General features: G+C 42.3%; 1 protein-coding gene across 2 annotated transcripts in view; it reads right to left on the bottom strand.

Moving 5' to 3' along the window:
* The window catches only part of HACD1 (3-hydroxyacyl-CoA dehydratase 1), a 163,626-nt gene that overhangs the window by 70,396 nt on the left and 76,253 nt on the right, over window positions 1-16,977 (bottom strand). Inside the window, exons 2-4 of one of the 2 annotated variants that reach the window (XM_078663573.1) lie at window positions 16,291-16,408; window positions 10,059-10,077; window positions 9,883-9,965 (exon numbers count right to left, since the gene is read on the bottom strand). In XM_078663573.1, coding sequence (XP_078519699.1) covers window positions 9,883-9,965; window positions 10,059-10,077; window positions 16,291-16,408 — 220 coding nt within the window. Of the gene's footprint in view, window positions 1-9,882; window positions 9,972-10,058; window positions 10,078-16,290; window positions 16,409-16,977 lie in introns of both variants that reach the window. The other variant, XM_078663572.1, reaches the window with a different exon arrangement.

Below are 16,977 nucleotides of genomic sequence, written 5' to 3'. Positions count from 1 at the left end.
AAAATCATTTGCAAAGAAAAAAACATTTAGGAAACACAATTTGCTGTGTACTTTTCAAGAAGGTCATTTAAAACCTAATTCAGTCACTCAACTATTTAACTAAAAGCCCTTCTACATCCCTTAAGAAAAGAAAAACAACAGCATGTATAGTGCTTCTAGCCATAAGATTTCATATGTGTGCATTTTGCGATAGTCATATTAAGTTTTCTATTAGGAGCACTGCCCCAGAGTATACAACAGTGTCACTCAAGCACTCCACTTATACCAGTCAAGATGAAAAAGGATCTTAAAACACAAAGTCGGACTATGCTCATAGTTTAAATTAAAACAAACACTCCTTGGTGGAGAATTAAGGTCTCCTAAGTGGGAGGAGAGAACACTTTGCTAAGGCAGTCCCAATTGAGAGATGCCTTTTAAACTGGCTTCTCTCCTGGACCCTACTATGCTATGTCCAAACAAACACATTGCATTGCAGCCACCGACTCCACCAGACCCCCTGAGTCACATGTAACCTTAGTATATCTAAACCAAACATAACCCTCCACTCAATGTCCTCGTCTGTGAATTACAGACCACATTTGGATTCTGTTAGTAATAACAATCCTCAAGTAGTGAAGCTCAATGGTTAGAGCGGCAGACACTGATGCAGAGGTCTAGCCCGGGACCAGGGTTCAATTCCCCGCCTCGGCGGGTCTTGGGCTCAAAATTCCACGGACCTGATAATTCTCGCCTCGGTGCTTATTCCAATCATGGAGTCCCACTCTGCAACTCTGGGCAATAGCTTGCTTAATCTCCACAACGGCCCCCACAACGCTGAGGATGCCTGGCCTCCACCTTGGGGGTGCCCAGGAGTGGACACCTCACAGGGAAAGCCAGGATGGGTTCCACAGCGGTATTCGTACAAGCGCCTTGAGACCCTTGCGGGTGAGTAGTGCGCTATACAAGTATCAATTTACATTTACATTTACAATGACCCATTTTTTTATGCTCGAGAACCTCCATGGCTTAGAGAGACCCAAGGAGCTGTATATTCTTTTGTGTTTATAAAATCTGTAACACTATATGGAATGTGTTCAATAATTATCCTCAGGCCTACATTTACCCTCTGCTGACTGTGTTCTAATGTAATGCTATGCAACTACTTACAGCATTTCTGGTTGTTGCATTGCAGGCCATTTCAATAGCAACAGCATCCAGGGCTGTGAAATGACACCTAAACCTCTACTCCTTTGAAATGGATGATCATGTATAACAATCGCAGGACATAGGACCGAAACAAATTAGAGTTGCATGGATCTCTGAGAAAATGAAGAATTCTAAAATGCTGAACGTCAGTAGCTTGGCCCCACAGTTAAAGTCCCATTACCACAAATACTGCACTCAATATTAAGTGCGAAAAATCTCGAACCCAAGTATACACCTCCTTCCAGAAAATAAGTGCACTTTTCTTTGCTATTTTTTTATTTTTTTCACTGCTTGCCCCCCCTAAGAATTTTTCTTTCTTGCCTGTTTTTCTGATTTTGGAACCATGTGTTTAGTGGTAGGGATACTCCTATTCTCTGTAACATCTTTTCTATTTCTCCACCCCCTCACCCAACTCTTGACTTTTTTAAACATATGACTGATGTTATGTTAATTTAATATTTATATTGTTATTAAGTGAGTTACTAAACATATTTACTAAGTATGTTTCAGTGTCATAAATCTTATCTTTTTGTAACAACATTTTAAGTATTGTATTCTATTATTATTCAAGCATCATTTCTTTAAAAAATATTTTCAATATTTTTTGCCACATTGAAAAATGCTGGTTGTAGTATGTCTTGGAATTCTTATTTAAACTTCAAATAATTAATTATAACTGCCAAGACACTTTTGCATTACATAGAATAAACTCTAGAGGTCCTAAAACAGTTTATCCAGGACTATGAAAGAAATATTGGCAGAGTAGAGAGGGAACCGTTCAAGCAAAATTAAAATGTGTAAGAGAAAAGAATGGAAAATGTGAGAGCTACACTGGGAACCTGAAGAAAAATGTGAGAAAAGAAATGTGATCAGCAGTAATAAAAGCACCAGGTAAGTCTGGAAGAATTATGGAAGAAAGACTAGCAGTATGAGCCTTGTGGAAAAGCGCAATGGGACCATCCCCTGCCCAGTCAATTTCTAAAATAAAAGATTGTGCAAAATCTTATACAGGTGGTGAAGAGATCAAGAGGAGAATTAAAAGACGATTCACAGTGGGGGTCACGAGATCAAAACTAGACAACTGACATATAACCAGTGCTTTAAACCGGTGTTCTTTACCTGCAGTGAAAAAAGAGAGAAAAAATGGAAAAAGCTATAAAAAAGCAGGTACCACTATGTGGTAATCGCCTGTCACGCCACTGTGTTCCAGCCAGCTAATTATATGCAGAAAATGTATGTACTCTAGAATGTTGATGCTTGAGACTCCGTTGCTTAGTGCTCAGGAGTCAGTTGTAGTTGGGTGCCCTGTGGATAGGACGTTACTGTATGCGAATCATGCAATAAAGAAGATAACCTCTACCCTCTGTGCCTGTTGTACTTCTTCACACACTAACTGGAGAGTTATCTTAAAGCCAAGGCTGCTCGTCTTACACAAGGCGAAAAGTGATTTGCTGATATACATTTAAAAACGAGCATTGGAAATGCAATTGGTCTCACCTTTGTTTTAAGTTGAAACTTTTTTTTCTTTGCTAATGGTATTGTATTTTAGCTGTGTGTTATTGAGTGTTTGTATGTTGTTGTTGAAAGCTTTTATTCGATATGCAAGATATCTTGAAAGCATACATACACAAGAAACATATTTATAAAACAATGCAATGTACGTCAGACATTTTATTTATTTATTTATTTATTTATTTAAAATCTTATATAGCGCGCAGCTACCCTTGGGCATCCCGGCGCTTTCCAGACAACATCCGATGGTAATGGGGACAAAGTTGACACATTATGCAGGAAACAGGAAGGTTTTAAGACCTTTACGGAAACTCAGTATGCAGGGCTCAGCGCGTAGTTTTAGAGGGAGCGAGTTCCAGAGCTTTGCCGTATTAAAAGAGAATCTTCTCCCGCCCGTACGGGCCTTTTTGACTCTAGGAACTTGTAAAAGATGTTTCCCTTCTGATCGCAGCGTTCTGCTTGCTTTGTATGGGGTAACTAAGTTTTTTAGAATGAGGGGGCCTTTACCTGCGAGGATTTTATGGGCAGTACAAAGCGCCTTAAAAGTCACTCTCTCCCGCACAGGGAGCCAGTGCAGCGCCTTCAGTGCCGGTTTCGCTGAATGCGTCCTTGGAATGTCCATAAGCAGCCTTGCCGCTGCATTTTGGACCTGTTGAAGAGTCTTGAAGGTCGATTCAGGGGCGCCCAAAAAAATGGCATTGCTATAATCGAGTCTAGATGTTATGAGACCCTGAATCAGCAGCTTCCTCGATGTTGACGGTAAGAGAGGAAAGATTTTACGTGCCGACCTAAGCAAGGCATAACACACTCCTGCTGTTTTCTTAGCTTGAGTGCGAAATGACAAGTCTGGTTCTAGCCAGACTCCAAGGCTCTTGATCGCTTCTTTGGGGGCCGGGGGATCACCCATACATCCCGGCCAGCTAAGCGACGGGAGAAGGGTGGTTTTACTTCCCAGCAGCAGTATTTCCGTCTTTGAGCCGTTTAACTTAAGGGAGGATTCTCCCATCCAGGTGTGAACATCTGCCAAGCAGAAGTTCAGGGTATCCGGATTGTCGGCCAGGTGGGATAGGGAAACCACTAGCTGCGTGTCGTCAGCGTAGCTGACGATTTTGATGTCGTATGGGGATACTACGTCCTCCAGGGGGGCCATATAAACATTAAATAAAGTAGGGCTCAGCGAAGAGCCCTGTGGCACTCCACACTGGAGGGGAATAGGTTTGGACCTCTCAGGGCCATCCCAAACCTGGAACGTTCGATTCGAGAGAAAAGATCTCAGCCACTGCAGGGCCACCCCAGACACCCCTACCTCAGCCAGCCGTTGAATCAACACCTGATGGCTCACGGTGTCAAACGCCGCGCTGAGGTCCAGGAGGATCACTGCCACTGACCCTCCTGAGTCCAGAATACGTCTCGCTTCATCAACGACCGCCAAGAGTGCCGTGTCTGTGCCCTGACCTGGGCGAAATCCAGTTTGTGATGGCCGAAGGAGTCCATTCGACTCCAAAAAAGCCGACAGCTGCTTGTTGACTAACCGCTCAGCAATTTTGCCGAGGCCCGGCAGCAACGAAATGGGCCTAAAGTTCGACAGGTCAGTGGGATCCAAATTGGATTTTTTTAAAAGAGCCCTAACAACCGCCATTTTCCAAGTGGGTGGCACCACACCCTGGATAAAAGAGGCATTCATTAGGTCTGTCACGGGAGCTGCAATGGACGCCGTTACCTGTTTGAGGAACTTCATGGGGACCGGGTCCATGGGGGAGCCACTTTTAATCGCCAATAGGGTTTTAGTGACATCGCTCACTGATACTGGGCCAAAGGTGTCGATATCAAAAGCGGTCATTCTGGCCTGAGTTCCCACCACCTGCTTGCCCTTTTCCTGAGATAGACCAGGCTGGTGCAAGGAGTCTAAGATCTTCTCAATCTTTGTGTGAAAGAACTCCGCTAGATCCGTGCTTTTTTGTTTGTCATGTGTGACTGCCGGCTCCGGAACTTTAAGCAGTTCTTTAACCACTTTAAAGCTCTCCCTAGAAGAGCTCGAGGCAGATTTGATGCGGTCTTCGAAGAATAAAGCTTTCGCGCGTCGCAAGGCGGACTTATAGCCCCTCATTGCCGCACGATATTCTTCTTTCCTGGAGACTTCCCAGTTCTTCCTCCATAACCTCTCCATCCTTTTACATCCCTTCCTAAGGGTGCGAAGATCTACGGAGTACCATGGAGCTGAGCCAACTCGTTTCTCCCTCTTTTGAACTCTTTAAATGTTAAACAGATAAAAATAGAAATATTCCATAATAAATTAGCTAAAAAGTGAATTAAATTGAAACTGAAAGTCTCTTGCAACGAATCAGCCATGCATGTTTTAAAAACTTGGAGACACCACAAACTATTAGAGAGGTAGAATCGGTCATTAAGATCCGTAGTGCGACCAGATGCCTACGTGTTCCCAGGCGTTTAAAAAAGGGGTTTGAGCCAATATCTCCTGGGTTTAATATAATCTGGGCACTCAAAGATTATATGTGCTACAGATTCTGGCCTAGATGGGCAGAGAGCACAAAAAGATGTTCGGTGTGCTCCCTCCCATTTTGCTACAAAGGTCCCAATCGGAAGGGTACCAACCCTAAATTTATAGTACAGGGACCTGTCAGCTGGAAGGGAGATTAGGTCCAAAAAGGGTTCAAAAACAGCCACATCCTTTAATTCCAGAAAAGATGTGGTCAGATTGCAATGGTGATGGTTCCTGACAAGATTGCCAGAAACCCACTCCCAATATATCTTTTTGAGGTCAGCCTTTGGTGGAGCAGATTTTGAGATCCAACAGTCCCCCAAGCCCAACTCCCCCAAAAGACTTTTTATGTCCCTCAGCCACTTGATCTTGGCCCAACCTCCCATGTCCATTATCTCTGCCAGGCCGTCAGCATAAGACTTCAGCTCCGGAACCCTCCAAATGCGGGACCAAAGAAGCAGTGGACGAAGGTGAGCCTGATCTTTAATACTCTTGCAGCCAACGTCCAGAAGCACCGGGACTGTCGGGGTGCTTAAAGGGAGGACTAGGAGATCCTTCAAGAGTTTATTCTCGGCCTTAGTGATAGCGTCCATATTGCAATGACCCCATATCTCTGCCCCATACAATGCTGATGTTACGCCTCTTGCCTTGTAGATCTCGATTGCAGGGCTCACCGCTCGTCTCGGAGATGCTCGGAATTCTCTGAGCAAGGCACCTCCTACCTTTTTATGGTTGAGGACCATCTTATCAATATGGGCGGACCAGTTCATATTGTCAGTAATACGTAGCCCTAGGTAGTCGAATTCTGAGACTTTCTCCAAGGGGGCAGAATTCAAGACAGGCGGCTTTCCTAATTTCCTTGGGGGGTGCAAAATCAAATATTTGGTTTTTGCCACATTTATAACCAAACCCCTGGATACACAGAAGTCCTGGAAGCGGGTCAATAGCTTCTGTAGGCCCTGGGGAGTTTTTTTTTTAAATAAGCAGAGTGTCATCTGCGAAGAGCAGAGTGGGGATCCTTACTCCTCCCAGACAGGGTGCATCGGCTGGTTCTTGCTGGAGATGCTCAACTGTATGTGATATGTTGTGCCTTTATGTTGGTTGAATTGGTATTGTTATTTATGTAGTAGTTTAACACATAGCGTTAGAAGGAGAAGAGCACTGTTTAAGATTTGGGACAGAGAGTGAGTAGAAGAATAGCATGAGGGTTAATGAAGTATAGTGAGGAGGAAATTAGCATGATGCAGAAGAAAGAGGAGTGGGTAGAGTAGTATGAGGGAGAAGGAAGAAAGCGTGAAGGAGATTAGCGTGATTTTGAAGTATGGAAAGTGTGGAGAGCAGTATGTGGCATAAGGAAGGAGAGAGGAGTAGAATAGTAGTAGGAGGGATATGCAAGGAGTGTGAGAAGTAGATGAGTAGTGTGAGGTAGCAGGAAGGTAAGATTATTTGCTTAGTATAAGGCATAAGGAAGTAGATAGGTGTAGAAGAGCAATGTGAGGGAGATTGTAGGAGAAGGAGGAGGAGAAGAGCAGTGTGATGCAGAAGGACTGAGAGTGATGAGGAGAAGAGAAGTGTTAATGAGAAGGATGGAGAGTTTGCAGAGAAGAGCAGTGTGTGCTAGAAGGTTTGTGAGTGCGGATGAGAGTAGTATGAGGCGTATAGATAGTAATCACTAGTGCAACCTCTGGAGGGATCCCATGGGAACTACTTGTTGTGCTGGGTGCACAGCCATCTCCTCAACCCCATTACACTATTTTTATATCTGTAAAAACCTTAATAGCAGAATAAATCCCTTCCTTACTATTATATTTTTCTTAGTTCCTGTTGGAGTCTGTGTGGATTTACAGAGCACACACTTTGTTTCAAGGCTACAGAGAGTTGTAGGGGAACAAGGAATGGTGCACTGCACCCAGTGCCCACTGTATAGTGCCAAGAGACCACTTTGATTTTGAGGGCTAGCGCTTAAAATATACCTTAGAAAAGCATCAAGTGACCTCGGATGTGACCTGGACGTACCCTTGCTTTGGTTTAGCTGCCGTAACCCAAATGGCTAGGACTGGAAATAGAAAACTAAACACACCCAGTTACAATATTGAGAAGTCGAAAACTAGTCACTGATGTGGGTCGGGGGGATGTAATGACCTTTCAGGGTCCTGTGAGGTCACGGGCAGTGCGTACATGTCAGACAGTAGCCCTAACCAACACAGTACAGTGTGGCCTGGAGTCTGCGTAGAGCAAGTGTTCAAGTGTGTCCCCCAAACAGGAAGGCAACTCTCTTCTATAGAACGTGTAATTGCAGTCATAGCATGGCTGCTTTGTAGAAGGTCCCTAACTTAATTTGTTTAAGTAACACTGACTGCACTAATGAGGGCCAGGCCTGCGATGACATCACCACCAAGCTGCAATCGGGAAAGTTACTTACATTCCAAACCAGCCTTATTTATAAAATAACAACTTCCAAAAGGACCGTCCGGAACACAAACTAAAAGCGCAGGTTCAAAACAGAGATGACTAGGAAAACGTGCCAAAGATTAGCGGGTCCAGTTTGTATTTTAAGGCCACAGATTTTAGTAGTAATAAAATAAACTGGTAATTGGCATCTAATCCAAAAAGCACATTTATTAAAAGTACCGAAACGCCGCGGCAATTTAAAAAAACGCCTTGTACTGAAATAATGTTTTAAATAAAACGCTATAAACGTATTAAAAGTACCAATACATGCTTACATAGTTGTACTATTTGCCCGCTTTGCTACCTTCCTTTTCTTTCCTAGTAACAGGCATGCAGGGCAGTCCATTCAATGCCCTCATCCGCTCGGAGCGCCAGGGAGGATGGGTCAGACGGGGCTGCCGAGGGGAGGCACATGAAGTGGTGCAGGCTGCTACTGCTGCTGGGCCAGACAAGTGTGGCTGCCACACTGCCGCTGCATCCCTCCCTTACTTTTTGACCAGGCCGCAGAGGAATGGTGTCTGCTGCCGGCAGCGAGGCTCCTGACGCTTTAAGAGCTCTCAGGCTGGGTTGGTGCTTCCCTCTGCTAAAGGCTCCTTTGATAGAGAAGCGTTTCTCTGGCAGCGGGGCGGACCTCCTCACTGTGTGCACATTAGCGCTGGGTTTTGGAAAGAAGCGGCGGACGCCAGAACTCCTCACTCATAGAAGGTGGTGGGGGAGGAACGGGCCAGCATACACTCCTCTTGACTGTGGGAGCCGAGCGCGACTAGGCACACTGTGCCTGCTCTGGCCCCTCTGGGTGTGAGCAGCATCCTTTCTCTCTCTTCATCTTTCTCAGGAGCTGCGATTCGTCTCCATGCTGGAAGCGCCCGGCAGTGAGACACTGGCGGCCCCTCCAGGTGGGCACAGATGAATTATTTATCTGAAGTAATGGCGACACATTGGATGACCCGGCAGCGCACGAGGGAGATGGCAACAGGAGGACGCGGCACCGCCTGGGGTCTGAAGACGAGGTAGAGAGCCCGCCAGGGGCGCATTATTCCAAAAAGCTGTCAACATTGTGAAAAGAAATAGTGAGTGTTGACAAATGAAGGAGACTGTGTCACGCCGCCCATAAAACATCCAGTCCACGTGGGCGGGGAAATAAGTCGACAGGGCGGTAACCAGGAGGGACTAAAAAGTCTCTGGGACAATCATAACACCTGGTTTTAGCATAATTGGTGACGCAAAATGACGCGCACCAATGGAAAACACGGGGGGAGCACAAACGAACTTCTGGAACCGTATTGATTCCAAGAAGCCCTCGCATGGCGAGAGCAGCGCTTGCGCGCTGCTAACGCCAGTCGAGACCTAAAAAATGGAGGGGCAAAATCAGTGCGTAGCTTCCACTGGTGCAGCAAGTGCAGTGCACCAGGATGCAGAGGCCTAAGAGGACCATTCAATCCTCAGTATTGCTGCATTTTGCAATTCAAACAGCAGCTAGGGGGGCCCATTTCCTTCCTTGCAGTAGGGCCCATAACACACTGGTAAAGCTACTGGCCAAATGTTTAACAGTGCAGGTGCAGTCAGGAGCAGAAAGCACGCCTGAGCTAATCACACTTGTGGGACAAACAGAGTTTAGAGAAAGCTTGCAGCCAATTACAAGGCTTTTTATAAATCTGTGGATCCGAGAGATCTCATCCTAGGACTCCAGCTTGTCAAAGCACCCGAAACCTTCGGTGAAATTATTGTAATTGTATTTATATAGCGCCTACTATCCCTGATGAGGCGTCGAAGTTATGAGGGGAAATGAGGAATTATTGGGGTAATCAGATCCGGAATCATACATTCCACCAATAATTGTTGATTTCTCTGGAGAACCCCAGGATTTCACCTAAAACCAGTGCTTTAAATGGGCCGGGACTGTCCGGTAACGAGTACCAGCACCTTTTTATTTTGAGAACGATAGTGCCTGCACTTCTCAAGAGAGATGTAATAATGTTATTTGAAGAGTACCGGCACTTCTCAGACACAAGCAGGTACTCTGGTACAGGGTACCTGCACTTCTATTTTTCCATTTCAAGCACTTACATCTGCCCCCGAAGTTACCATTACACTGGTTTTATTAAATCTGGTACACAGGGCCGACACCAAGAGTCTCGTAATGAGGCACTTAATATAAACATCAGATTTTACAATTACAGCTTCACTGAAATAGCAAAGATACTGAAAACAAATAATACACGGGGAGCACGTACCTGCTTTATACTACTGGTGACAAACCAAACCATGAAGATTCTTGAACTCACTTGGACCGTGGTAACGAGCACAGATGTATGCACTATTCCTTGAAACAAAAACACGTCAAATACTCATCAGAACATGTTTATTTCATTTTCATTCACCAAATGAGGAAAGACAGGTCAGAACTCACCGACTGCACAATGGACGAGCTGCAATGAAAAAAAATACACAACTTGTAATGCAGAATGTTAAAAAAATCTAAAAGCAAAGAATCATTGCGAACAGCAGGATGAAACTAATCATGCAGTTAAAGATGGAGACAATTTTAAAGGGCTTGGCAATAAAGCAAGATAAAAAGGCGTAGCTGAGGCTAAACGTAAGGACCTTCTGAGGTACACCACATGTTTAAAATATCTTTTACCACTGGGATATTACTCTCCGCATATAAGCCAACCATGCTGATAATTGACTCACTGGTTTGTTTGTCTTTTTTGGGAATTGGAGAAAGTAAGCAGGTGGTTGTGTGTGCTACTTTAAAAATACAGGTGGATTAACTCACAATTAAATATAAAATGGTGCTTCGGCACAAAAAAAAAATGTTTGGAGATAACTAATGTGATGGAGTACTTTATGACATATAATCTGTTTATTTAATTGTATGGTAAAATCATGAATTGTGAAGAATTGCCACTTGTGGCACTGGTGGAAATGAAGATGACAGAAGTTTTCGAACATTGTTCAACTCATTACCTGTATAATGTGGCTTCGGAAGATGGTGCTGATCAGGTCATTCAGGGTCCAAAGCCAAATGCGACTTTCAATGACCACAAGTCTTAAAATGTTGCCTTTATCCAAGTTCTCACTATAGAGCAGACTAATATCATGGGTTTGTATCCAGCATAATGAGGGTTCGGGGTTCTTCCAGGGAACAGTCCATATATGAACCTTGATAAGAAGTGTGTGCTTCCTTCCTACTCAGCATTGATCTTTCTTGTCCACAAATAGCAACCCAGAGCACAGCCTCAAAGACAATCCGATCAAAATACTGCCCCATAATGGTCCTTAGATTTCTGAATTTTAACCATGCAAAGCAACCCCTGTATAACAGTCGTTGGCTTCCTATTTAGGTCATCCTAATCATCATAAAGCCACTTTCATCAATGCCCCTACGAGATTCGTAGATGGCTCCAATATTACTATACTTAGAGGCATTGTAGCTCTCCAGCCAATTTCTATAGGATGTGTATGCTTCAAGAAAGAGAGGCTTATGTAAGAAGCCTTTCATACCTTGCTCTATCGTAATGAAACTCTCTCCTGATCTTTGGCAGATGCTATAAACCTTCATAAAACCTGATAAAGCTTCATATAAACCTGACCATATTCCATCATATTCAACTGATGCAGCAAATCATTAAGATAATTATCTTCCCAGCAATAAGCATTAGAATGTGGAGGACCAGCTTCCAGATAGACACCACATTGCCATTTATAATCTTTAAATAAATTGTCCTGACTCCAGAGGGAAGCACACTGTCCCACTATGAGGAAGGGAGAAGCCTAAAAAGCACTTTCCCCTCGTTAAATTCTAAACACGTCCATTCAGGTGGGTGTTAGAACCCCAATCTCGGTGTTTCCAGTAGAGACAGCTGAGCGATGGTCTGTCTGCTTTACTCTGCCCTACAATGAACTGCAGCAAAAAAATAATTCCAGGTTACTATCATGAAACGTGCCAGGAATTATATAGGCTTTACAAAACCAGGGGACTTTGCCTATACCTTTAGATGCAAGCATTAACTTTCTCTAGGAAACTTTGCATACCCAGATCCTGGAAATGTAAATTTACCACCTTCAGGTAACAAGCATGATAAGAATCATGGGGAGTTCGGTAACATAATTACGGATCTTTCTGACACGTACCCAGACTTCCCATTCTTTTACCATGTGACTTGAACCGTAATCTATTCTTTAATTAACCAAATGAGTCATGCTTTATTATCTGTGGCTCTGCAGGGGGATTGTCCATATCTAGGTTCAATGATCAACTGTGAAATTGTATACGCTTATATATAAGGGCGAGATTACATGTTTTGCAATTCAGACAACGGAATTGCCGCTTTCATATGGAAGGTCCAGCTCAACCAACACATTTTGTGTATTATATCTTGAATATCACACTGGATTACATATTAGTACAGGGTTGTTGTTCATTGTGATAAACTGTTTTAGGGCAACTGAGTGCTATGTAACACTTGCTTACCCTTAAAGTGTATTCCCAGTAGGATAGCAAATCTATCACCACTAGAACAGTCGAGGATGATATTGCCAGACACGAAGCTGGTGGTCTGTGAAATTACCAAGGATTCTAAACAACTTGATTGAGTAGCAGAGGAGTAAATTCAAGGAGGCAATATTTAATTCTGGCCCTGGAACGATGCTGATTGAAGTTTTCAGTAATTGGGAACAAACGTGTCAGTCATTACCAAATCTTCTAGTTCAGAGTGTTCAGACACATCATCTACATGTAAACAAACTCTCCAATCTTAGAATAACTTGGTACGATTCGGAATGCTCAAAGAAGAAACATTGCCTTACAAAAAGTTCAGATCAGACAATCTAACTGTTCTGGAAGGTGTGTAGTACATTACTGTGGTAAGGAGTATCAGGCAGACTGCGATAGAAAAACAAATGTCAGGCAGGTCACCAGTACCCCAGATGAGGGAGACCACCAAATGGAAAGATTGTTGTGAATTCTGGCGTTTTGTTATATTGCTAGTGTTGTATTTTAGAAGAAACCTGAAAGTATCATCTTATTTCAGGCCTGGGAAGAACACTTTCAACAGTTGTATGGAGGAAAATCTTGGCCATGCAGCAGTAAACTGCAATAAAAAGGGATTTGCCAAACAAAGTGGCTAAGAAAAATTGAGCTGATTAGGGCTGCAAAATACTTATGTGTCCGCGGCCCTAACAATATCCCACTTACCTTATTTAAATATAATATAAATTTCTCAGAATAATAATTTCTTAATTTATTTCATGATGTATCTTACAATATCAAAGTGCAACATCCTTCGAAAGGGTGCATTTTGTTGCTCATTCATAAAGAGTGAGAAAGAAAGATCCATAGTATTATCATATAAGGAAACTTTGATTCAGGAAGGTAACTTGTAACCAATAAAACTCAAACTAGTTTTTCTAATGGAGCTTCCACCCTTGATAAAGCTCAAGCACTGTCTATTCTGGCCTCGCCCTCTCTTTCTACATCCGGCCAGTTGTTGTACAGCTGTTGGGTGGGGCAAAGTGCAGTATGTGACGTGGTGGACAAAGTAGTTTTATGACAAAAGGTAGACTTCATAGGCACTTAAACAGCGTTGTCAAGCCTAATTGCACCTCTTCATACCTATTCTTGGGTCAGAATACAAACAAGCATACTGACGCATTCTATATACAGTTCTAAGGGACTTAAACATGGGTGTATACTTGCACTTTATATGCTTAAAGTAGATACAGCTTATCTGGCTGCGTATTTATCTAAGATCAGCTGTTTTCTGCCTCAATTATGATCAACCTCCATTTCAATTCGATCCTATGCAGAGTATCTTAATAAGACCCCTATTGTTTTAAAAAGACTATTTACAGCGCTTTCTGAATGCAACTAATCCAACAAACAAATAATGAATACTTCTAAAATGAAATCTTGATATTTTGGGAGGAATAGGAAAAGATTTAGATGGGTGAAAAATGGGACAAAACTGTCAGAGATTGAAACGTGTAGGGGCCTTTTCACAAGGCATTTCTTAGCACATAAAGGAGTGATCCTCTAGTACTCTTTTACTTACATGCCTTTATACATGTGCCCCAACGCATCCAAATTGGGAATAAAATAGAAATATTCTCAGAATATTCATACACAATTTGTTCAAATAGAAAGGATTGTGCCCTCTTTACACATCACTTTACGGAAAGTTGGATGCTTCGAAGTCGATTTACAAAGGTGTGTAAGTGTACATAAAGAGGACCCTGTGGTACTTCTTCCCTTATTCATTCATGCTTTTGTAAACTGGCCACCACTATTTTAGACATGATATTTAACAGGAATCTTATTACGAAATATGTTAATTACAAACTAGGTGTTGTTTGGGTCTAAAGTTATCTATCTGTTACACAGGTGGAACATGTGGCCCTCTTCTAAAGGTTTTTGAACCAAACGTTAGTGCTATATTACTATACATCTCTTCAGTCTTTCCTTTTACCACAGGCAAGAGACTGATCGCATGGAATGGAACCAACTAAGGAATTATTTTGGTATGAGTTCTTCTACTCCTCAGTGTCTGGTCCAGGTGAAACTGGGAATTCCTGTAGTATGAAAAAAGCAGATAAGGCTGCACTCATGTCCTATAGCCAGCTCAGAACAAGTGCCAAAAAGGCCAATAAATGGCCTGTTGGATATGGAAAACAAGTGGGCTACATGGATCTTCTAAGTCTATGCTAAAAATGTATTTGATACTATAATTTGCAAATGGACAGATACGCTGTATACAAGAAAATTGCATATTAAAATGAACCTAAAGGTGATAATTAATAATAAGAGTTTATTTGAGTACAAAAGGAACCCGGCCAGATAAATTAGGGCCAACGTTGAGTCAGAATTATTCTTGCTTAAATCCTCAAAGTTAACTCAGTTTAGGTTATGAACGGTTCATACATAATATGGCCCTTATGTATCAACACATATCCCCCTTGGTACTGAATTGTACATCAGACCCTAAGTTCAACTACAACAATCAACATATTTGAGATAACTGCTTGATAGAATAAGGAAGGGACACAGACAAGACATTGTTGGTTGTGTCAACTCGATGACTACTCTATTCATATTATGTCAATTTGTTCAGGCCTATTGATCCTCTGAAAGTGATTTCAGCGTAATATCTTTAGAAAAAATAAGATTATAACCTGTTTGATTGTATTACAATTATGTCTAAGAGGTGAAACTAATAAGAACTGTTATCAGGTGGTGAAGTATGTATTGGAAGCAATGGATCAATGAAAGTCTTGTCAAAATAATTAAAGAAGATTCAGCATGTTGGTGAATAATCGTGAATTTGACTTCTGCTTAAAGGACCCGCTAAGCTGGACATCAAAATATATTTTCTGTACTTGATTATTTAATATTTTTAACATTATTGTATAGCACAAACTATAGTAAATGCTATTTTTTTCTATTGTTATTCAGTTCATGAAAGGAAACCTCATTTTCAAATTAGAGAATAAGAAAAATGGTCACCACAAAACACTCCCAGAGAGACGATGAAGGATTCCAAAGGATAACATATCGGTAACTAAAATATTAAGCTGTATCAATCTACCAGGGAGGTCCATACAGGACCCAGTCTGCACCCCGTCCTCTGTGATATTATGAATTTCCTCAGTAGCTTGATGTGAGTTGGTATTACACAATTATAGACACTTTGTCTTATATTCAGCGCTCCTAATGCCATATAAACTGACAGATTGATTAGGAAAATGCCATATATTTGGACACTTTAAAACAAATTACAAGTAAAATTCAGAGAACGAAGAATATGGGCATTCAGCTGATTTGTAACCTTAAGAAATCAGATCACATCTTGGAGGCAAGTAGACATCTGCATTAGCTATCAGTGTATTCCAGAATCCATTTCAAGGCCTCATGCATACATTTTATGTCAATCCCTGACTCTAGAGCACCTGATTGAAGGTGGGTCTCCATTTTTTACAAAGACCTCTCTTGGTCCAGGACCTTCATCAGGCATCATTCAAAGCTAGACTAAACACATTTTTTTAGTTCTTAAGTAGATTTTCTAGGTGAAAGTAAGGCAGCACAGGTCTGCAGGGGGAACAGCCTTTACAACGCGGGCATTACCACGCGCTGCCATTACTACGCTGCTTTTACAACGCAAGTCGTTTCAACGACTTGCGCTGGAGGGCGCTGTTGGACAAGGAATAGTTTAATTTTCTATTCCAACACCTTCCCTACTGTAACGTGGGCTTGAGTTGGAATAGAAAATGAAACTATTCCACTCTCCAGCGCTTACAGCGCAAGTCGTTGTAACGACTTGCGTTGTAAAAACAGCGTTGTAATGGCACGCGTGGTAATAGCCCACGTTGTACTGACATACAACCGTCTGCAGTATCAATTGTGCCGTGCACTACAAACATAGGTTATTCACTCATGATACTTAAGAAGCAGTGCACACCATACTGCCAAACTGCAAAGACTTCTAACTTACATGCTTACATATTTACCTAAACCTTACAGTGCGAGTTGGCTTTGCTGGGTCATAAAACATAATCCCATATTCTATAAACTGCTAACCAACAACTGCATTATACATAAAATAAATCTAAACATCTGAAACCTAAATACCCACATTTTTGCTTACCTCAAGTAAAGCAACGGTCTGGAAAAATTTCAAGGTCTTCTGAAGGCTTTTATATAGTCCTTTGTGTGTTCCTGTCTCCACATAAAACCGAATCATGGCAATGGCCAGAACCAACCACCTGCGAGAAATATTGTAAGAATAAAAAAGTAATGACACAGGAGACAGCAGTAACATATTTCATACAATAAATGAGTGAGCAACCCCTGAAATATCTATCAAAAGCTTGGTTGGTAAATTAGATGGATTTTGTTTTGGTTAGTTTAGCAAACCAAGTTATTGAACCAACACTTGAAATGTATTGATGTTTATTTCCAAGCACTGATGAGCGTCAGCTCTCTGTACCTCATTCCCTTCAGGGCGGATTAGAGCTGTCAAAGGGGGTTCTTCTCACATGTCGAATTTGCAGTTTTAATACTGCACGTGTTTGCACTGTCACTATAATGGGTTTAACAATGGATGCTGCACGCCACGGGTGGCATTTAACGTATAATCCCTGGGTACACTTTGTAACATATACTAGGAACATGCGTTAGGGGCAAGAGCACATGCACTGGGGACTGCTTTGCAAAGTCCTAGTGCACAGACTCAGAAAATCTGCAGCATCAATACCTAAAAATGGAGCTGATCACACAAAAGAGGCATTTCCTTCACATAGCACCTGGCTACACTTCTACACTTGACTTTATT

This window comes from Lissotriton helveticus, chromosome 10, assembly GCF_964261635.1.
Source record: "Lissotriton helveticus chromosome 10, aLisHel1.1, whole genome shotgun sequence".
NCBI classification, from domain to species: Eukaryota; Metazoa; Chordata; class Amphibia; order Caudata; family Salamandridae; genus Lissotriton; species Lissotriton helveticus.
Note: the sequence above shows the minus strand (reverse complement) of the source record. Positions and strands in the feature narration are given on the sequence as shown.